The following is a 23,737-nucleotide window of genomic DNA, read 5'->3' as shown; positions in this document are numbered from 1 at the left end:
CTCAGAAGTATATTATCAACTAATAGCGCTGGTTTTGAATAATACTCGGTGACCGCGATCGTGAGTTCATACGTCTCTCTTTTCTTCCGATTAAGTACTTAAGTAGTGAAAATAGGGAAGACAGTTTGCCTGTCCGATTCATTTAAGCCGACGGCGATTACATATCATTTCGATGCTTTGTTTTTTTGATATTTAATACGTAGCGTGCAACAGGTAAAAAATTAATTTATTTTTTATGTTTGCTTAATTTTTTATGACCTGCTGAAACTCTTCTTGTTGGCAGTTTCGTGTCTTTACTCCAAATATTCAAACGAGGATTTGGCAATATTTCTACAATAATATGACCATTTAATTAAATTATCTCTGGTGGTTTCCGAACCGTCGGAATAATTAGCCGCTCCGTCAATTAGCACCATTAATCATTTGAGATTTTACGTTTAGAAATTCATGATTATTATAGAAAATTTTCATTCCTTGATCGAGTTAATCCAAGATCCATATTACGATAGTTTTCCCTTCCATTTATACTATTTGCGAACGGTTATTTGCATTCGCATTTTAATTTTTAACTTTTCAAAGTACTTTCATTGCTTTTCATTCACAAAATCATTGGTGATAAAGTATATGATTATTTTTTAAATATCGGCGAGAATGTAAATATGTGCTTTTATTTAGGAAAAAAAAGGAAAAAGGAAAAAACGAGTCTCGTAGAATTAATCTGATTGCAATAAATTTAGTTCTTCTTAGCGTTGTGATTGAAAAGAAAAAACAATATTTATTCCAATTGCATCCAAAAACATATGTAATGATAAATGTTATTCGCGCTATTATTGGTAAAAGTCAAATTAAGACATTATTGCTTAAAAAATCATATAATATATTTTTTTTTTGATAATGAAATAATATATTTTCTTTTTGTTTTAAAAGGTCCAAACGACTTTCAAATTTTACACAGAAATAAATAACTTAAGCGTTGATGAGATAATGAAATAAAACGATACTTAGTAAAGCGATTATTTTGCATTATAATAATGGAAAATTTTCAAACAAAAAATTATATTCTACGGGATTTAATAAAGTTTTACCGTGGCTTACAATTTTACTTTCACTTATTCAGAAGTCAAAAGAGCCTAATTTTGTTTACGATGATTATTCGAGCATTGTTAATAGGTTGTATTGCACTATTAGAATCCAGATAAACAATTTATCGCTAGCCAAGCTTTATCAGCGCTTATTAAGCTCAGTGAAGTTGACTGAAGTTGAAAATTAGGCAACGCCTTAAGGGAACACGTATAATAAGCACATATTTCTTTACAAAAATTCAGGAAATTAGATTTTCGATTTCCCTTATTACAAGCAGCCTTTCAACTAGGATAATTGCATTTGTTCGATTACATTTTTGCCAGCGTGCGTTATGCAAGTGATTCGATATTATTATGCCTAGACTGACATAACGATAACGGAGATTTGTTAATGCAGACACGTCGAGTGAAAAGTGAAAGAACTTATTGTAAACTTTTGAAATCTAATCGGCATAGCGTGCCGGAAAGAGCCTAGCACTCTTTTCTGCCCGAATCCTTATTCATCGGCGCGTGCTTAATCTCGCAAAGCAAACCTCTCGGCTGTAAAACAGATCTCGCCTATTGTTTATTAATATATTTTGCAGTGCAAAGCGCATAATGAGGGGTTGAAGCGGCAGACGCGTGGACAAGCGACACAATCCCGGTACGGAAGAGCCGATTACGTGCCTTTCGCTGGGTGTCGTCTAGCCGGTGCCGTGTACATACGTTCTACGTCCTGCAAATTATTGCGTAAGAGGAGCAGCGGTTGGATCTGCCTTCTCGCCCCCCCCCACCCTCTACTATCCATACCATTCAGGCCCTTTTTTTTATGCTGGGTGACGGATTCGCTCGGCAATGACGACAATTGTCGGCCGCTTCGGTATGTCGTTATAATTGGAAATATACTTTTTCTGCGCTGGCATTATGTGCGAGATGTATTATGCAAAAAGGATCTGTAAAAATGCCAGGCTTGCAAATTTTTTTGGAAATTTTCTGGCAGGACCATGGATCCACATACTTATATAATTCACGGGCTTACGATAATTAATATAAAACTATGTAGTTTTAATGACGTATTGAAATGAAATTGATAAAAATTTTCGATCGAGCTGTCACGAATTAACGTATTGGCAATGGACGTAAATCTGACAAAGAATTTATTGAAAATTCCAACATTTATTCGAACATTTTAACGGAAGTACTGAAGAAGTAGACCCGTTCGATCCGTTAAATTTGATCAAAATAATAATTACAAGGACAACCGATTGATATTTTACTTTGTATAATACAACAAATTATATAATAAAATGAAACTCTACATTTGCTATAATTATGAATTAAACATATTAATCATAGATAATATGTAATTACGTAAAATAAAAAGTGATAGTTAAAAAGTTAATTTTTTTGTGAAACGTGTTGTTTAGAATAATTATAAACATTTTAAATATTAGATAAGAAATCAATTATATAATAATTCGTATTGTTGAATTATTGGACGAAATATAATTCTGTTCTTTTTTTTCTTCTTTTTTTTTTTTTTTTTTATAACGATAATACGTTGAAATAGATTTCATCTAAAAATAAGGAACAATTCTTAAACTTAGAAAAATTGTATTAATAATCAAGTTAAACATGCATAAATGATGCAATTCATGTGTATTATTATGAATTATAAATATTATTGACAATTATTAAAAATCTCGAATACTCTCATAATGTTACGTGATAATAATATTCTTCAATATTGTCATGTAATCATAATACCACAGTACAATAACTTTCTATTTAACAACGAATAGAAAGTATAAATATAAATGATAAGTGAAACAGAAATGATAATAAGAAATTTATATGATAGCGAGATTAATCGATACATATAAATTAGCGAGTTTGAGGAAATGTGCAGTTGTATGGGTTATTCTTCAAAAACTATATTAACAATATGACTGTATAGGATAAATTAACTGCACAATGATGCAGCAACTCTGCGGTCTTTACTGGTTGTTTCCTCGATTACAATTAATTTAAGATGTACAAGCACCTCATAATGCCGTTTCATATTAACGAATTGCTTATCTTAACACACGTATATTTACTTAGTTGAATTATGAATTATAAAAGTTCTTATATGCCGTGCAATTGAAGTGATGCGTGTTAAGTCTATTAATAGTAATTAACGTAACTACGTAAAATCTTACGACACATAATTCATATTAATACACCGTATAAAAATTATGCTCGCTATTTCTCTTATAAAGATATTTATTTGAATTTGATATTTGATGAAATTTAAAGTTACTCTATACAATACATTGTAAAAAAAAATTTTTTTTATTAGAATGTCAATTTCTCGGAATGTATAATATTTGGACGATCAAGTAGTCTCGAAGCTTTTAATTATTAAACTTTAATTGCTATATAATGGATAATGACTAGTTATTGCCAAAAATCAGGTAAGGAAGCACTGGTCTACTTTTAATAAGTAAAAGTCATGAAAGTTATTATGCAAGCACGATAATAATCGGCAATTGTAAAGTAAAATTGCAAAAACCCGTGGCTCCGTCCGGGAATTACTTATCGCATTATCCGCCTCGGTTTCTCAGAAAGATTCCTCGCTTAGGGAATTAAAAGTGATATTGCGCATTCTAAGCGCGTCCGCCCGTGTTTCTAAAAATTTTCATTTAACATTCAATTAGCAGCGCGCACCGGCGCTGTCACATCTACCTTTGGTACGGAGCCGACGACTACGAGGATGTTGAGGCGAATGATGGAGACATTGGCGACCGACGTGGGCCGGATTAGGCCTTACGCCGAAATGCCAGGACCAACACCCATACCTTTTTTGGGCAACACCTGGAGATTTATACCCTTCATCGGTAATGCCTCACGTATATTCCTTCTCGACGACTAAGTATGGATTTGTCCCTAAGTGGACGCTTCGTATTTCGAAGGGAGAGGAAAAATAATAGTATCGATGGTTTTTACAGTCTTGCTAAATTCAAAGGGGCATGATACTTTAGTTATAATACTAATCGGGCATGGCAAATTCATGGAGATTATTAATATCTTTTATATGGCTTATAAATATGAAACTTGTGCGATGAAAATACTTAAATGTGATGTCTTTCAATGTAGCTTGGTAAGATCACCGTTAGAAAGTCTCGCTAATCAACAATTAGATTTTAATTTTAATTTTATTTATTAATATTAATATATCTGTGAGTTTTCTGTATTATCGATCGATTATTATCCGCGTCATAATTAGCCACAGAGATGAAGCAATTATAAACATGGGAATGGGCTTGAGAATGTTTAAAAATCTTTAAATTAGCAGAAATTATTACAAATAGGATGTAGTAACGTATAGTACATGAAAATACATTGTATACATTGTATGGAAATAAATTTAATATTTGTAAGTGTGTGTGTGTGTGCGCGCGCGCGCGCGCGCGCGCCCGCGATGTTTAATTTGCAATTTTAAAGATTGGATAATAAAGAGAAATATGGTCTGGAATAATTAATGGTAAGAGTTAAAGAGTAACAACTAAATCCGAGTAAAGCATAATAGTTTTCATTGTACAAAAAAATAATTATTTGCACATATTGAGCATTCGGCGTTTACTCGATCATTCGTCACTTATTATTGATAATATCTAAAATGCATGCAGACGTTCAAATTTTAATAATCAGATCTATAACGTTAACCTTCTATCGAGATAAATGTTAAAGTAAATTAATAGCACACCCGCATAAACAAAATCTTTAATAATTATTACGTAGCGTACAATACTACGAGCTCCAACAAAATACCGTTAATTTGCCACTACTTTCTACAATCTTTCTTTTCTTTTAAATTATATACATATTCATACACAAGACAATAAATATATAGCTATCGTACTTGTAAAGCTCTGCATAACTAATGAAAACTTTTACTCTATTAATATGAACTATTTATGATCATAGAATAAATTATTCAATTAATCGCACAATCAGACTTCTGTTTAACAGGCAAATAATTAATTTACCACGAATTTTACAATGAGTTAAAGGAAATATTTATCCAAAAAAAAATATATATATATATAATATTAAAATATTAAATTCATTAATTCTTTGGCAATTTAAAGGTAGTAATTTGTACACGCGATTATAAAATTAAAAAACTATTGTACAAACGTTAAAACACCTCGTTATAATGCACGAGGGAGAAGCGAGAATAACCGAAGAAAAAATAAAATTTGCAGAAAATAATTTGACTATAAAATAAATTATAGTAATGATTAAACGAACTATTTATAGAATAGAGTTAATTATCATAAGTTGCGTACGATGTGTATTAGCATAGTATTGTACATTAGCTTTTATCGGATACTCAGTCATGGATTTTCACTCCAATTGTCACCTTTCACGGGTAAACTGAAAATCACAACTCCAAAACTTGTCGAAAGCAGGTAAATATTTCCTACTTATTCAAATTACACACGTGGCGCAGAAAGCCATGTTGTAATAGTTTTCCACGCATAGTTTCGAGTCCCTTGGACCTCGACTCTCCAAATTTACGGCGGCTCTTCTATTCTTTTTCTCACGTCCCGCTTAGATTGTATACAACGTGGATGCCCAAATGTACGCGCATTGACATACGTACGTAACAAATAACTTCTTAGAAAGTGAAAACCCGTAATATCTCCAAGAGGTTTGTTCTTACGCATTAACTATTAAATAAAAAAAAAAAAAAAAAAAAAAAAAAAAAAAAAAAATTAAGATGCAATAATAAATACTAATTACTACAATACAACACAATGTTTTATGTTTTATTCAATGCTAATTAATACGTACAGGATATGATATTTGGGATTTATTTATAATTGACATTATAATATAACATAATGAGTATATTAATGCAATTTTTTTTTTATATACTAATGAAATATACATAATTACATTATAATTAAAATCCCATGAGAATATAGCAATAGAATAATTGGCGACATTTTATATTCTTTAACTTTACATACAAATGTTGTCGTAAATATTTCAAATATTGACGAATTAGCGTAGATTTTTTTTTTTTAACAATTTTACGAGTATCAATAAAAACAGAAATTTTACATTTTTATTACGACGTTGTGAAACTACTTTTAATGGCTATGTCTCTGAAGTCTCAATTATACTCTTAAAGTGGACTTTACTTTATTGTCACCGCCTACTAAACGAGTAAAATAAACAATATTTGTTTTCAATACGTCGAAATAAACTGTCGCAAAGCAGAAGAAATTTAAATGCAAACATAATTGATTAGTAGTGGCTTTCTCTAAGGTAGGAAGTTAAAATATGAAATATTAAATTTATTTCCTGATTACACAGACAAGCTGAGCGCCATTACAACAATACTAACAACATTTACAACCAATATTTAGCGTTTCGCGGAGTCTTGTAAAAAGAAATTTTTCAATCTACCCATATCCAAGCATTAATCTTCTTCTTTCTTTCTTTTTTTTCTCCTTCTCTTACAAAGCATATTTCGTGAAATTCTTGTTTCTTACGATGCTTCCTGCCCTCGCGTCCAGGTAACTTCAAGATCCACGAGGTTGACAAAGTGTCAAGGAGATTGTACGAGGAATACGGCGATATCGTTAAAGTCGAGGGCCTACTCAATCGTCCAGACATGGTCTTTGTATACGATGCCGACGAGATCGAGCGGATCTTCCGGCAGGAGGAGCGGATGCCACATCGACCGAAAATGCCGTCCCTTGATTACTACAAGCACGTGTTGCGCAAAGATATTTTCAACGAGAATCCTGGTGTTATTGCCGTGTGAGTTTAAAAGCGAATTTCAATAGATCTTTTCTCGCGGCGAAATATCTTACGCGAAGATAATTTAAGTATTGCAATACTGTATTATGTGACAATGAAATTACAATATACGTTATATAAGCGTATAATGTTGCTTTTATGGACATTTAAGTACGTAAGGTCTGGCGGTTAATTTCGTTCTATGAATATCAGTTGCGATCAATCCGATATTTTAATAGTAATTTCCTGAAATCTGTGCAGAGTGTATAGAAAGTAGTTTGTAATGTTCTAATTGTTTAGTTTAATATAGAATGGATTATCGAACTCAGTTCTACGCGACACGTTACGTATTATGTGAAAAGTAAATTTTTTTTTAAAAAATTATCTTTAATTGCGACTAATTTATCTTTATTTTTAATTAAAAACGTCAAACGACTGATCGTGAGTCATTCGTGATAAAAAAAAAAAAAAGAAAAAAATTAAAAAAAAACAAAGCATCGGTAGATCTTACGGTGAACCTTTTTCTTTAATAATAATTAATTTTTTTTTTTTAATAGATCATATTCAGTTGAGCTAGAAAGTTGAGGTGATTCATATCGTGTTGAAAAAAATTTTTATAAAAAACAGTTTAATTTAACGAATCTTTTAAATGTCGTAGATATTTTTCTACTTTTTTCAAGAAATATTTCAAACAAATATCCAAATAATATTTTATAATATTTGCATTTAATATTCTCTATAGTCGTGATATCAAATAAATTTAATCGTGAAAATCTAAGGAACCTTTTTAATTTTGGTTACATTATTTTTTATAATTAACGAATAATATAATCGTTGTTTTATCTTAGTCTCGTATAAAGTAATAAAAATTTAACACATTCACAAGAATAATTCTTACACCAATTAATTACATTTACTTCTACAACTATATCTGCATTTTTTATATTATAGCATTATTATTATAATTATGATAAAACTATTTCTATTTTTTTACATTCGTATTGTTATGAATGTAATGGAGATAGCTGATATGTATTTACAAATATTTAAATGAAATATAATACTGAAAACTCGATCGATAACTTTTTTCATTTGATTTTATTGTTTCATTAAATAGAAGTAAATTACTTATAAAGTAGCTTCTGGTAATATCAAAGTAACTGTAATAAAACAAGAGTCATCTATTTTATTACAGCCGCGTCCTGCTTTACCATGATGAATTCGTATAAATTTTACTTTCCTTTACAATTCGAGTAGCTTAGAAACAATTTTAAACGAGCGATCTGATAATCTATAGATGATTTATATTTAGCACGTAAGGCTAGAAACTCGTATTATACAATGACAATTTAAAAAAATCTCACCTTATTCTCAATAAACTTCATTATACACAAACTCTAATTAACAATTCTGTAACAAATTTTATAGATAATGAATATCGTTGAACAATAATTATTGTAATTGGAGGCCTGAATTTATTAGCAAACTTAGTTATTGCTAAAGTCCAATATTGACTAAAGAAAGTCCGTATGAAATTTCATATATAATTGAAAAAATTTATGTTCCTTATGGTTGACAGACACGGCGAGGGCTGGTACAATTTTCGGAGCAAAGTCCAGCAGGTGATGCTGCAACCACGTACGGCTCGTATGTATACCGAGACGATCGACGATGCCAGTCGAGCTTTTATCGAGAGGTACAAATGTTCATAATGTCGTCACTGAGTTCATATCTGCTTTCGAACACGAGGTCGCATGATTGTTACGCTTATTAAAATGTGCGCTTTTTTGCTAATCGTTACGATTGTTTTTATAATCTTAATTTTTTCAAAAAATTTTAATCGTACGTATTCGTTCGATGCGTATGTGATTGCACTCTTAGGCTTTGAATAAATTTTAATAATTTCATATTCATAAAGATGAACCGCATTGGTTGTAAATATACGTCACTATTACCAAATTTTTCTAAATGTTTCTCCATATCTTATTAGTTAATAGTTCTTAATAGTTCTGCGTACAAACTATTATAAAGGCATTATTGATGTGAACTTATAACGGATAGATATTGTTAGTCAGAGTTTTATTAGTATATAGATTTACGAGTAGTGATTGAATATTTGCTTTATAAACATCTATAAAAAAAAAAAAAAAAAAAAAAAAAAAAAATAAACAAACAAATGACAAGATAATTAAAACAAGATGACCTGTCGTCTACAATTTAACGTTGGAAAATCTTATCGAGTTTATCAATAATAACAATGGACGTATACCATACATAATTGATCTAGACTCAAGCACAGTGTAGTGAAGAAAGTTTAATTATATTCACAACAATTCACATTTAAAGCAAAAGAGAAAATATGAATATTTAAGCAGTTGAAAGCTAAAATTCATTGAAGAAAATAGCTATGTTAAAGCCGTACATAATATTGAAAAAATCTATTATTTTAAATGGCTTATTTGAATAATCAATAATACAAAAATATAGCAAAAAAAAAAAAAAAAAAGAAAGAAAAAGAAAAAAATAACGATAGAATTATATTTCAGAATTCCGTGCGAATGTTAGCAAAATTTTGTTCACATATGTCAGTTATAAAACCTTAATATTATTCAAAGTCTCAATCACCATCTACGTAGAGTATCATCATCTTCTCATCATCTACGATAAATTTTAATTTATCTATTTGATAATAAAATGATTGAATAAACATTAAAAAAAAAATAAAAAAAAAAAAAAAAAACGGTAATAAGTGATAGATTAATGTTATAATATTTTTTATTAATAATTTATACTTATAATTATTGATATGGGTGTAAGTAAGATAGGAAGAAAATTATGTTATTTAGTTGACATTAATTATTATTTACTATATTAATATCTCACGTTATAAATTATGTCGCTTCACTGTTTTTTTTTTTAACACGTCAAATAAAAGTGTTATAAAAGTTATAAAATTATGAATTATTATAAGTTGGCTGTGCATACAAAAAAAAAAAGAAAATATTACATGCCAAGGACAGTAAAATATATGTAAACTTTCGTCACCTAACGTATGCAATGTATAATGAATTTTCTGATCAATATATCTGGAAAATCTTTAAATTTTCCAAAATGTAAACGAACGCAATTTCCTGTATTTGTACGATCTTTCCTCAAATACACATGTGCTTGGGTGTTGTAATGTTTGATTAGAAACTATAAATAAATAAAGATTCTTTAAAGTTGCCGAAGCCATGGGAATCGATAAGTTAAACCGTTAAACAAACGGAAGATTCTCTTCGTATTTTAACCTGAATTATTAAGAAGCTAGAATTGGACCGAATTTCGTCGAGGGTTGATTGAAGTGAGCGGAGAAAGTCGCGTTTTCGTTTACTCGCCGCAAATATATATCAGCCGTTCGCTCAATATCATCTCGAGCATAAAGCATAAAACGCAGAGCGACTCTTACAATTCCCACCGCTTGCCGCTTTCTTCATGCACAATGGCTCATGACCCCAACGCTCCTCCCTTTGCCAACGTAATAATCCATCATACCGGTCATGCGCTTATTGATTACGTCGAACGTGCATTGCATATACTTATATTTTTGTTTAGGATAGAGAAGATAAAAGACGAGAAGGACGAGGTGCCTGAAAACTTTCTAAATGAAATTCACAAATGGTCCCTGGAATGTAAGTAACGCGCACGCTCCTAAGTGCTTGAATAATTTTTCACGTTGTAATAGACAATTGGTTTAGTTTTTCACGGCGGTGAGGTAATGTTACGTTACTTACACTACGATTACAAAATATCTTACGCTTACGATGTACTACGTACGTGCTTAGCACGAATTTTAAAAACTCTGTTAATGCTTTAGTGGCCTTGTTTGGAAAGTTCGACCGAAGTTTCTTCACAATTATGAAGGCAAATTATTAAGTGGATTTCGTGCGATTGTTGTTAGTTCGTGGATGGTTGAGTAGCGCGCGAAATGGCCTAACATTTGGAATATTAGATTATAGGATTGAAAAATTTTTCACGATAAAAGCATTAAACTTGATTCTCTCCTAATGGCAATCAGCGATAGCTCGGGTGGCTCTCGATGTCCGATTGGGATGTTTAGACGAGGAACACGCACCACCCGAAATTCAACAACTCATCAACGCGGTCCTCGTGTTCTTCAAGAACGTGGGCGTGCTGGAGCTGAAGATTCCGTTCTGGAAGTTCTTTAACACACCCACCTGGCGAAAATATATCAGCGCCCTCGATGTGATATTGAGGTGAAAGATTCACGTATCTCCTTTATCTAATCTCGTGGCATTATATTCATGTTTGGATTTACGAGAGAGAGAGAGAGAGAGAGAGAGAGAGAGAGAGAGAGAGAGAGAGAGAGAGAGAGGGAGGGGGGGAGAGAGAGAGTGCGCGCACCATCAAATATTAGATACTTAACAAAATCCTTGACTTTTCATCTTTCTTTGTTCGCTTCGCAGCACAACGTCCAAATTCACGGAGCTGGCCCTCGAGCGCTCGAAACTCTCCACAAAGACGCAAGATAAACTTTCGCTTTTGGAGCGTGTGCTGGCGAGCGAGGGGAATACCCAGCTTGCTACGGTACTCGCCTTCGATCTCTTTCTAGTTGGTATCGACACGGTAAGTCCTCGAATATTGACGAGTATCGAGCCGCTCCCACGGCTTACGCTTACCAAAACCATAATCGCAAAATAAAGCTCCTGACGATGGAATTATTGCTTATTAACGCGGGCAGACCTCCAATTCCGTCGCTTCGGTCTTGTATCAGCTTGCCCTCCACCCGGACAAACAGGAGATGCTCCACGACGAGATGAGGCGCGTCCTGGGCGAGACCGACCAGATCACCACCTCGCACATAAACGAGCTTAAGTACCTCAAGGCGTGCATAAAGGAGACTCAGAGGTGAGGCGTTGCATCGTTGTGGGAGGGAGGGGGGAGGGGTGTTTGGTGCCGAGATCGCCAGGGGAACCGTCGTCCGCTCGCGAATCCGGGGACCGATGAAATGCAAAATGAGCCGACGGGAACACTCGACCGCGATTATTCGAATGATGCGTTTTGCGCAAGGGCCGGGATCCTCGACGAGGACAACGTAGCCGGCCGGCGGTTCCCCATGTCTGGGCCCACTTGCCCCGTCTCCACGAGACTTTGTCATTAACGTCCGATGGTCGTGATTGTCTGTTGCAATTTGCCGTGAAGAATGTTCCCGGTGGTGATTGGCAATGGGCGCTGCATGACGAGCGACACCATCATTAGCGGCTACCACGTTCCCAAAGGCGTAAGTCCCATTGTAATCTTTTATCGCCGCTCAATTATCATGATTCTGACGGTGCGCGCGATTTTATCGAACGACGCATGCGAACGCCGCTGTCGGGAACGAGGAGTTCGTTTAGGATTGCGAGTGACTTTAATGGCGTGAGACGCGCACACTCGGAAATTTCACGCTATTTATATCGCTCTGTCGCTCGCTCGTTCGATGGCTCGACGCTTAAATCATTAATCGCCAAGATGAATATTCATCGAGCGCCCCTCGAGGACTCAATAATAGTTAATTCTTTGAGAGTGGCTTGACGAGTGCGAGTGACGACTAATTCCTCCCTCCCCTCCTTCTGCTCCTCCACCTTCTCCTCCTCACATCCTTTAAAACTTTGAACAACTATGGATAATTCAACGACTTCGGTTAAGGCAGTATTACGAAATGTCAGATTTTTCCACTTCCCGCTGTTTAATGATGCGTCTTTGAAATTCAACCTTAATTCAACAATTAAATTATAAAATTTTTGTTTTATCAAAAAATTTACAAAATTTTGTTTACTTTCTCTAATTGATCTAATGAACATTATAATGGCTTTTATGATGATATTACGTTAAAAGAAAATAAAAAACAAAAATTAATGAAAATGGTGACGAGTTGACCTTTTGTTTTCATGATGAAATGACGGAAATATGAAAACTAGAGTTAGTGATGTAGAATTGAAGAAATGAAAGAATATAAATATTTAACTATTCTTTTATTTAATATATTTAGCCTCGTTGCTATTTTTAGCTTAATCGAACGAAATATCGTTCAAACAATATTTTTCATACTTCAACTCCAAAGTAATGTCATTTCTCATATCTGCTTTGTCATCGTTAAAGAATACGGAAATGTGTATTATCGTATTTACGGATGCATGAAGTGTGTACAAAAAAAAAAAATAAAAAAAAAAAATAAAAAAATATCTTTTTTTCATATAATGCACATTTAAGAAATAATGAAGAATAATTTAAGAAAAGTTTCTTTTAAAAAATTACATATGACAAAGACAATATATTGGGAATTTGAGTTTAATCCTTAAAGTAAAATTCGTGACAACTGCGTAAAATAAATGTCAAAGAGCAATACAGTTTACTTAAAAATATACCATAAGCAAAGATCGAACAATTTGAAAGCTGTTTAGGATTAAAGTTTCGAAAACGGCTTAGAGTAATACCGAAGATAACTGTTAATGATTTTAATTACCGTTGGTTTAACTCACTTAACAGATAATGCCCTTGTAGAAGCTTTTTTCTTCTATATTTTCTTTTTTAAAGTAATCAAAGCATCGCGTTACGGTTCCACGCGTTCGATCCAACAAAATTGGCCCACAGCCCAACAATCCTCTCCCAAATAATGTGACTAGCAATTAATAATACCGCGGTGAAAGAATCGTCAGATGCTCTCGGCAATGCTCAAGTCGACCATAACCGCTGGTGAGTCATAATTCTGCAGGTATATAACAAGTCCTCCTCCTTTTACTTCTCTCCTCCCCTCCCCCTACCTGTCCCCTCAACCGTCCACCCTCAACCAGCACCGCGCAACTACCATCAGCACTCAACCCCCGCAAAGCTTTGTGCTATCGCAGCCTCGATCGTGCCCTTATCCGGCCTAACGCCTATTCCCTGTCGCAGGTGCACGTCGTGTTTCAACACTACGTGATCAGCAACACCGAGCGCTACTTCCCAGGTAGCGATCGTTTCTTGCCGGAGCGATGGATCGACTCCGGGGGCTTGGAGGCGCCCCGTCACGCCTTTGCATCTCTGCCCTTCGGCTACGGGAGGCGTATGTGCCTCGGACGCAGGTTCGCCGAGCTCGAGATACTCGTCGTCCTCAGCAAGGTAACGGGGAAAACGAGCGTAGCGCATCACTGAGGGAGAAAGCGCGTGGTCGGCATTGCGATAACGAGGTGCGCGCGATATGACGACATACGCCGAAATTGCTACGTCCATCGCTTCCTCGCATTTTATGAATTTAACACGCTTGCCTAACGACTTGCCAGTGATTCGTATTGTTTGGTAGAACGGGAAGGCGATATTGACGCCTTTGACGTCAACTATTGTGATTTTTATCTGCTACAACATTTCGGCTTTTCGCGGCATTTGGAGTTCGGCTGTTAATATGCAAAGGCGAGGCAACGTCCGTGACAAAAAAATTTTTTTTTTTTTCTTTTTCTTTCTTGTTTTTTCTTTTGTGTAAAGCTTCGATGGATATTGCTATTTCAAGGCACCTGAAAATATTTGTAAATTCATGATTTATGAATAGATGTAATAAATCGCAAATTTATGCCACACTTTTGTTTCTTCAATAACGATGCGTTGAAATTTCGTAGAAAAATCCTAACATTGTAAAATCATCACCGTTTAAAAATAATAATTATATTAATTATTATTTTCTTATATTTTTACGGTATTCGAATAATTTTGTGTGTGTGTTTGTGTCTTTTTTTTTTTTTTTTATTTAAGTCTCTTCATAATATTTAGGAATACTTGGTAATCATATTGTCGCGAATTATATTATATAGTTTATTATGAACGGCCTTTATGCAAATATTATTATTATTACGAATAAGAGTCCCATTGTATTGATATAAATGATTCGGTATTTGCGTGAATTGTATATCTGTTTTCTCCATCCACCGTGAAAAGAAAAATAAAAACGAAAAAGGAACAATGGATTAGCGAGTCAAAAATATTTCAACAATTTATCTGCCCATTATCCAATTATGTTATCGCAAAATATATCTCGCTTTCTACTCGCTAAACCTAAACAGCAAAACGCTTCATATACTCGAGCAAACATTTTCGTCTATTTACTTTTGAAGGTTCTACACCACTATCCGTGTGAATGTCTTGTGCAATTTTTAAATCGCGAACTAGGCGGCGCTTAACGAGGGAAACAGTGATCGATGAAAAATGAAAAATACCATTGACTCTACGTCATCCCATTAAACCTTATATTTCGGTTGAACGAACCGCGTACTCTGTCTTTCGGTCGATTGTTTTTCTCTGCATTCCATTCAAGCCAACCGAACGCTCACTCCTTCGCGAGCAGACTTTTCAATCGAAGCCTTTGAGATGACTTTTTTAGTTGTGCGCCGATTAGTGGCGTGTAGTCGTAAAATTTCATTCGCTATCTCGAAAGAGGAAAGAAAAAATTATAGCGCGCTCATGCAACGTATAATGTGCACTGACCTATTGTTAACAAAGAATTATGAATCTCATGGATAATGACGGGATTTTCTGTTAATGAAAAACTTATCTCGTGTCTCGTCATGGCGGGAAGGAATGTTAAGTGTGTGCGTGCGCGCGTATGTTCTCGACAATCTATTTCATACTTTACAATAAAAGATTTTTATGCGTGCATTAAAAATTCATTATACGAAAAAGTACTGCCATGAACTATTCGTTTAATCAAAGGTTGAAGCACTTTGCTTTTATTACAATTATTTGCCATTCGTTTATTGAATTTTGTTTTGGATTATAAAATGTAGAAGATATAAAGGATATAGAGTAATATTTAAACGTCCTAGTTTTTTCTTCTTTTCAACTTGCACAAAAAATAAAGAGAAAATTTTATATAGAGGAGGTAAATTATATAAATTTAACATAAACATATTAAAAATGAATAAATAGTAAAATAGTACGACTTCTTGTGTATATCATAAAATTTTTAATTTATTACTTTAAGTGGAGGAAAATAATTTAGATACTATTATAAATTAACTATCGATTATTTTTTATTTTAATAATTTTTTAATATGGTTTCGTAAATCTATATGATGAATTCTTGGACAGCACAATCGCAACGCAATAACCATATAAACTAACAATTTTTCTTTAAAATATTAAAACGTAATCTTTTTATCCATCTTCTTCTGCTTCGAAATCATCGAGAATTACAGATGAACACAAAAATAATTCAACATTTATTCATTTATTTTTGTATTTTATAGGTTTTCCAGAAGTACCGAGTGGAATATCACTATGAGAAGTTAGACTACTACATTGATCCAATGTATACGCCCAAAGGACCATTAAAATTCAAATTCATTAAACGCTGAATGCCGAAGATAACCAACAAGTAGTTTTTCATAATTTTTTTTTTTAATCTTTATTTATAATTTCTAATTGCATATACATTTCGCATGAAAATATTATATCGTACGTGACAATAAAATTTGTACGAAATTTCTATCTGTCATCGCTTAAAATATTTTTCTCCAAAAGTGTAGGCAAACAATAAAATAAAATTTATTGCACATATCTACATTATAAATTAATCTAACGTTCATTTATCTTCATCTATTTCGATTAATCATATTGAATTTCAGTTCTCCATCTGGTGCGTACATAAACGTCACTTTATATTTGAGTGGATTATATCTATATTCAATTTTATATTCTCGTAATATCTGAAACAAAGAATTACGTTGAAAAATAATTATAAGTACCGTTTAAATAATAAGGTACTTTCATTCGTTACTTTCATAAAAACTAAAAAAAAAAAGAAAAAAAACGATTGATTTTATGAATAAAAAAAAAATATTGAAAATACGAAATAACCTTGTTTATTTAAGAGTAAGTTTCGTTTAAGATTCTATTGGATAATATAAATAATAATTTGTTACGCTTAATTATAGTGCTTGCGATAAACGATAACATATGAATTTATTTCTAAAAATATATTTCCGAAAATTTACAATGTAAAAACTACTTGTCAACGATAAATCATATCCGAAAGACTTGATTGAGGCAAAATCAATCTTAAAAGACCTTATAAATTTAGAAATTGTTGCCGGTTCACATATTATGAAATTTAATAAATTTAATATTTTTAATAAATGATATGTTATTTTTTAATAAATGCAAATATTCTCTTAAACTGGCTTTGTGAAAGTTGTTTGCTCGAAATGTGTAAATACGTTAATAATTCTGAGTTTGCAGTGATATTCAATGACAATGACATTTCAAAACGTCATCCTTATCCACTATAATAAGTACCATTTATTTAAAATAAATAATAAGCAAACCTATGTAAGAGCTTATGTCAATAATGAGCACTTAAAATAAAAGGGTTAAGAGCACTAACCTTAGCGAGGAGAACTTGCATCTCAAGGTCGGCAAATCTCCGCCCAAGACACATGCGAGCCCCATAGCCATAAGGAAGCGAGGCGAAGGGATGGAGTTTCTGCTCATTGGCATCCTTTAACCAGCGTGAGGGCTTGAAGGACCCCGCGTCTTCCACGTACTCCTCCATGCATCCAGTCACCAAAGTAGGAAATACGACTTGAACCTATCGACAATTATTATTCCTTGGTTCATCGGGCAATCATAACACCTTCAACGCGTATATACCAGTCACTTGATACGAAATTCTTGCGTGTAAATTATCTCGTGATATAGTACTCTTTTTTCTTTCTTTTTTCTTTTTTTTTTTTGTGGTATATCGTTACTTATATCGCCAGTTGCTGCTATTCTACTAGATTTTTGATCGTTTTTACGACATACTTACATTTAATTCTATTCATAAATTTTTGACGCCACTACTCGAGCGATAATCGCTATTTTTTGCCTTAATTTCGATCGATAAAAAGTGATGAAAATTCGTCGATACATACCCCTTTAGGCACGTGATATCCACATATAACCATATCACTCTGCAGAGTCCTTCCATTTCCAATGACGGTCGAGTACATCCTAATAAAATTAATATATCCTAATAAATATAACGATAAGCTAAGTATAATCGTTTTGGCTGCCTGGGCAATCGATTTTCGTTCATCGATAATAATTCGCTGTACCTGAATACTTCTTTAATGAAGGCCTTCATATAATGTGCCTGATCGAGATCTTTGGTCGTTAGAGGAATCTTGGAATCAGGGACGATTCTCATTAACTCCGCATGAATCTTTTCTTGCTCCACGGGTCTAGTGGCTAACTGATAGAGTATTGAACAAACTGCCATAGAAATCTATAAATCATGATGCTTTTAATGATTGATTTTCATTTTTATTTTTCAACATTCGGAAATTTTAGGAAATAGATTAGAATAATTGTAAAGCCAAGTGAAAACGAAATATTATTTCAGTCACGTTGAATAATATTCAACCGATACTTTCGCACCATTACTTTCCATAACTTCGAGATGTGCTTTTTATTTCATATTTATGCTGTAGAGCCAATTTAAACGGACTGTAAAATGTAGAGAGAGAGAAACGCAATAAATCATTATATACTGCAAAATAATAATTTTTAAATGCCAAGAAAAATTTTAATTAGAAAAATAACATAAAGTTTTTTAATTGTTTAAATAACGTTGTGTATTATCATATACAGTACATTTATGACAAAACTACGAATATAATTAGCTATTACTTTTAATTTTATTGTAAAATATTTTTATCTTATAATTTTGCTACGTTATAACAAGACTGTATATTTACAAGATCCAAGCGTTAAATTTAACGAATAGATGAATTGCTTTTTATTTACTTAAAAAAAAAAAAAAGAAAGAAAAAAGAAAAAAAATAGACACGCGTAAATTATTTTCCATTGTATAAATAATAATATCTTTTGTCATCTTCACATAACAAGTGTCAAAATTTCAAGCAAGACACATACTTTACATATGAAGTTTCTCCATTATTATTCACTAAATCAAACAAAATCAACAAGCAATTTGTAAAATACTATTATAGAAGATTGATGAAAAAACTAATTATACGTAAAATCAATTATAGTGAAATAATAATTTTACTACCATTAGCTTAATATTGTATCGTTCATAACTAATCGGAATAATACGGATAATAATTATTTTAATGCTCTTACGGTGTCAATTCCAACTAGTATGAGGTCAAGGGCCAAAATGTATGCCATTTTTGGATTTGATTCTTTGGCAAGTATTCGCTCAATGAGAGATAATTCTGATTCGTGCACTTCGGCACCATTTTTCTTCTTTTCTTTCAATCGCTCCATTGCTGCATCGATGTATTTCATGCATACTCTATCGTCAAAGTGCAGTTTTAAACAAAATCAATCTAGTTTAATAATTAGAATTATTTGAATATGTATATTTATGAAAACAGTAATAATATACGCTTTTACTCATACATGGTAATATTAAGAATATGTAATGATGCGTATGAAATGAAACATTATGAGATTAAAAGTTTTTTATGAAATCGTTAATACACAACAAATTTAAGCAAATATGATGTTTAAGCAAATGTTATTTAACACTAATAAAATTTTAATATTACAATATTTGCTTAAAATGATTCATAAAATCTATTCCAATGCTTTATAAGGTATGCTTCTCTTAAATTCGAACTCATTCTATTCCGTAGCATCTTCAACTTAAAAAAAACATATATTTTAATTTTTATTCAAATTGATATTATAAAAAGGATGGTAAAAGAGTTCGATTATCGATAATTAATACTAGGACAATTTTGTGAAAATTGAGGTAATTTATAATGATTGGGTGCCATTGTTTAGCTATTAATTGATTATATCATAATTTGCATTAACTATATTATCTCATTATACAAATATTAAAATGATACTTTCACAAAAAAGTACTAATACTCATATTTCTTTATGCTATTAGTATTCACGCTTTAACCGAAGACATTGCAATAAATGTAAAATCATAAGAGAGAGAGAGAGAGAGAGAGAGAGAGAGAGAGAGAGAAAGAAAAATGCGTTAAAAATAGAAAAAAATTGATTTACATGTACATTAGAGGTACAAATACAAATTGTAATTTTCTGTATATGAATTTCAAAAAATTTCGAACATCACTTACTATTTAGATGCAACTGTAAAAAAATTTCTTTCAATTTACATAGATATTGTATTTCCATTAAAATTATACTTTTAGATTAATCTTTTTAATTTTAATTAATAATTAATTTAATAATTAATTTAATAATTAATTTAATGCGGATACATTTGTCGTTTGCATGGAAAAATTGTAATTAAAATATTACGAAAGTTATATATTATATATTTGTATGCACTAACGGAATATATAAACCACTAATTTAAAAAGAAAAAAATTCCTTTTGTAATGCCTCGTCTGCAATATACCCTAAATAGTTAATATATTTATCCAATGTTAATTTAATTCACAAACCAGTAAAATCCTACTATTTTTCCATTATAACAAATTGCATTAAAACTCAGAAATTAGCCTTATAATGAAATTTTACATTGACTTTAATGAATGCGTATTTTACATTTGAATATTTTATAATAAACTTAATTTTAAATAGATCTAAATTAACAATGTTTATTAAGCTTTTAAAAACATTTGCTTTTTATATTGACGCGAAAGAACTTGAGATTTCCTACTTCATCTGCGAGTTTATTAAAATAATAGTTTATTTTGTCCAATTTCGATGCGTTTATCGCTACGAACAGTTATTACGAAATTTTATCATCAAACTGGAAATGTAAATTTAACGTCACATGCATAAATTAAGATCGACTATATGAAAATGAAAATTTTTTTTCTCTTTTCTTATTATAAATACAGACATCTTCTCTTTATACCTCCGAGAATCGTATAAAGTTTAGTGCATTAAAACTTGACGTCCTTGCGCGCATGCATTTGTAAACCTGTCAATCGAGCAAGAATTAAGCGTGAAATATGCCTTAAGTCTGCGATAACTGCGGTGCTAAAAAGTAGCTCTAAATATTTGTTAAAGACGATTAATGGCACATAAGGATGTATATATATATATATATATATATATATATATATATATATATATAAGTTAAAATTTCCGTTCAAGCACAGCATAGGATTTTCCATGCGCGTGAGAAATATAAACCTCGCGCTTGTGTGACTACCATCTAAGCACCCTTGGGTCAACTCTTTTCACACGGCTATTCTTCTTTAATCTTAAATATCAACAAAACACATAGGTGCTAGCTGCCGACGCTTAGCGACAAGCACATTTACTCACTCGACAAAGAAATCCATATTGCGAACATATCGTGTCCAAAGGGGTGTCGGTATGTACCTCCAGTAAGGAGCTTTAAGCTCGAGGGTGGCGACGTTCCTAAGCGCGTATTTAGCCGCGTCGATAATCTTCTGAGGCTCGGAGTCTGGCGCCAGTTCGCCGCCCAAACAGCCTAATCTCACATCAAGAGCGACTCTTCCTATGCCTGCGAGTGACAATAAGGCTTTTTCCAAATTTTCACGAATAAATGGATAAAATTTGTCTCGCGCTCTAGGATCGTTGGATCCGTGAAATCTAATGCGCATCGACGACGTATTAATAACCATTACGAAATAATGGAGACAGAGAGAATTAAATATCTTACGACTGTGTACTTTCCTCGAGGATTAATAGGGAATGTATCGGCAATTCAGCATTCGGGCAATTCATATTGCTAAGGTATTTAATAGTCATTTATATCAAATTTCAAGGATGCTTTTAATTGTGAATAATAATAATAAAATTCATGTCACTGCAATGCATTACCGAACAAATTACATGAATCGTATAAGCAATAAAATTATGATAAAATGATCGATTAATCTTGCGGACGGTTAAAAAAATCTTATTTATTGAATAAGCAACGACGTTAAACCAAAAAATGTTTATATCTCAATCTTAAATTTTTATATGTAAATAATACTAATTTGGATATCCTTACATTCCAAGGCCCATTTGTGAATCTCATTGTCGAAGTCGGCGGGTACTTCATCCTTCTCGTCTTTGATATCTTCGATTCTAATGAATGAATGTTGTTGTTGTTGTTTTTTTGTTTTTTTTTTGTTTTCATTATAATTAAAAATTTGTTAAAATTGAAATTGTAAAACTATAAAACATTGTTAAACTCGTCTCAACAATGTCCATAAAGAATCCATTACCTTTTCATAAAGTCGTTAGTAACCACTTCAATAGGTGTTATGTACTTTTTGACTGTTTGCGGCTGCAGAACCGGTTTTTGGATTCGCGTTCTGAATTCCCGCCACTGTTCGCCATGTCTGAAATGGTTAAAGATGAAATCGAATAAATTAGCGATTCATTGGATGAACGAAAAGAAGAGGGCAAGTAAATTAATTATTTATGATTTATAATATTATGTGATAAAATATTTTCACGAGCTCGCGTATCTTTATGTCATCCTTATACGCATACATTATTAAATTATGTAAAATTATGTTGAAAGAAATTTGCTACTAATTAATTCCTAAATCTACAATATTTTATAATGAAATGTTAAAACTGGCGTTTACTTATATAGTTATTGAATTTTTCTTGGTAGCATTGAAAATTTGTAACAAAATTAATATAATTATTTAATTCCATGCTTTATAAAAATAATTCTATAATAACAAATATGAATATTTTGCATTATGCTATTGAGTAAATGTAGTTGAAGTAATTTTAATCTAAACCGCATCTTTTACCCAACAGCTTTTATAGTTATTAATTATCGATATAAAAAACTTAATGACCTACAAATCTATCCACGTGCTTAAATATAGCGACAACGATGATATTCTTCATCATACGTTTATCTTATAAGAATAGCATTGTCTATTTTTGTGAATAATTATTTTGTGAATTATCATTATTGTTTTTATCCGATTTTTCAGATCTCAGCTCAAATAACTATTTTTCTTTAAAAATAGAATTTGGCTAAAAGTCTCGTGTTCTAGAATATTGAGATAAAAATTCGTTTAGCTGCAAGCCAAGAAGAAATATTGAAAAAGGTATCTAAAAAAAATAATAAATGAAGAATAAGAAGAGTAAGGAAGGATATGAAACTCACACGCCAACGACTCCGGGCAGGTCGCCGAAAAAGCTCCTCCTGACCTCTCCTTTATACTTCACGAGGCAGGGCATGGAAGGCCTGAAGGGCGTTGGCCCCTCCTGCCTGTAAACCCTTTCGATTTCATCGGCGTCGTAAACGAACAATAGATCCGGCCTGCCAATCAGCCCCGTCAGCCTCGTTATCTTCCCGTAGTGTTGATAAAATAGCTGAGATATGCGCGCGGTGTCGGAAATGGTGTACTGCCCGATCACGGGGAAGAGTCGCCAGGTGTTGCCGAGGATCGGCAGGGGCTTCGGGCCGGGAATATCCTCGTAAGGCTTCGCCTGGAGTTCGCTAGCCGATGCAGATGATGTCGTCGACTCGATACTCGGGCGAGTCGTCAAGCTCTCACTGGTTATTCCACGGCGCCATTGCTGCACCAATTGACTCCTTCCGATTAGGTTCTTCATATCTATGAGCTTTCGGTAATTGTGCGAAACTGAAACACGAGAATTTTCATGGACAATTGTATTTATTTGCATAAATTAAAGAGAGAGAGAGAGAGAGAAGAGAAATATCCTAATGCTGACTGAATGTATCATCGACGAGATGCTGATAGCTTCTTTACACAATTCTGACGTAATTCTGGTAAAAGAAGTTATTTGCCTACAAAATTTCTTATTTTTAAATACGTTTTGGCTTGACAAAAAAAAAATGTACTCTTCATTTTAATAGTGAAGACCGAGCAATTCATTAATTTAATAAAAATACGTTAAAATATTATAAATAATTTTTTTTA

At 32.5% G+C, this 23,737-nt stretch overlaps 2 protein-coding genes across 4 annotated transcripts; one reads left to right on the top strand and one right to left on the bottom strand.

The window, feature by feature from the left end:
- The first annotated feature begins 3 nt into the window (after nt 1–3).
- Nucleotides 4–16,248, top strand: LOC105364550 (probable cytochrome P450 49a1). 3 transcript variants are annotated; one of them, XM_011502504.1, is made up of 11 exons: nt 4–213; nt 3,764–3,940; nt 6,635–6,881; nt 8,440–8,556; nt 10,455–10,531; nt 10,918–11,116; nt 11,327–11,486; nt 11,602–11,768; nt 12,063–12,141; nt 13,794–14,000; nt 16,115–16,248. In XM_011502504.1, the coding sequence occupies exons 2-11, from the start codon at nt 3,817–3,819 to the stop codon at nt 16,220–16,222; spliced, it is 1,485 nt and encodes a 494-aa protein (XP_011500806.1). In that variant the 5' UTR covers nt 4–213; nt 3,764–3,816; the 3' UTR covers nt 16,223–16,248. The 3 variants fall into 3 exon arrangements, with proteins under 3 accessions (XP_011500806.1, XP_011500805.1, XP_011500804.1); XM_011502503.1 differs by lacking the exon at nt 4–213 and adding an exon at nt 1,890–1,941; XM_011502502.1 differs by lacking the exon at nt 4–213 and adding an exon at nt 1,892–1,941 and having other exon boundaries at nt 3,761–3,940.
- A 48-nt stretch (nt 16,249–16,296) lies between these two features.
- Cyp301a1 (Probable cytochrome P450 301a1, mitochondrial) lies at nt 16,297–23,419 on the bottom strand. The gene is made up of 9 exons (XM_011502501.1): nt 22,957–23,419; nt 22,049–22,165; nt 21,832–21,908; nt 21,135–21,336; nt 18,993–19,167; nt 17,963–18,132; nt 17,780–17,858; nt 17,251–17,454; nt 16,297–16,573 (listed from the first exon to the last, which is right to left on the bottom strand). Exons 1-9 carry the CDS (start codon nt 23,406–23,408, stop codon nt 16,460–16,462), a joined length of 1,590 nt encoding a protein of 529 aa, XP_011500803.1. The 5' UTR covers nt 23,409–23,419; the 3' UTR covers nt 16,297–16,459.
- Nucleotides 23,420–23,737: the final 318 nt, after the last annotated feature.

The sequence above is a fragment of the Ceratosolen solmsi genome, unplaced genomic scaffold (assembly GCF_000503995.2).
Source record: "Ceratosolen solmsi marchali unplaced genomic scaffold, CerSol_1.0 scaffold39, whole genome shotgun sequence".
In the NCBI taxonomy this organism is placed as follows: domain Eukaryota; kingdom Metazoa; phylum Arthropoda; class Insecta; order Hymenoptera; family Agaonidae; genus Ceratosolen; species Ceratosolen solmsi.
The sequence above is the reverse complement of the archived record's forward strand: the minus strand, read 5'-3'. Positions and strand labels throughout refer to the sequence as shown.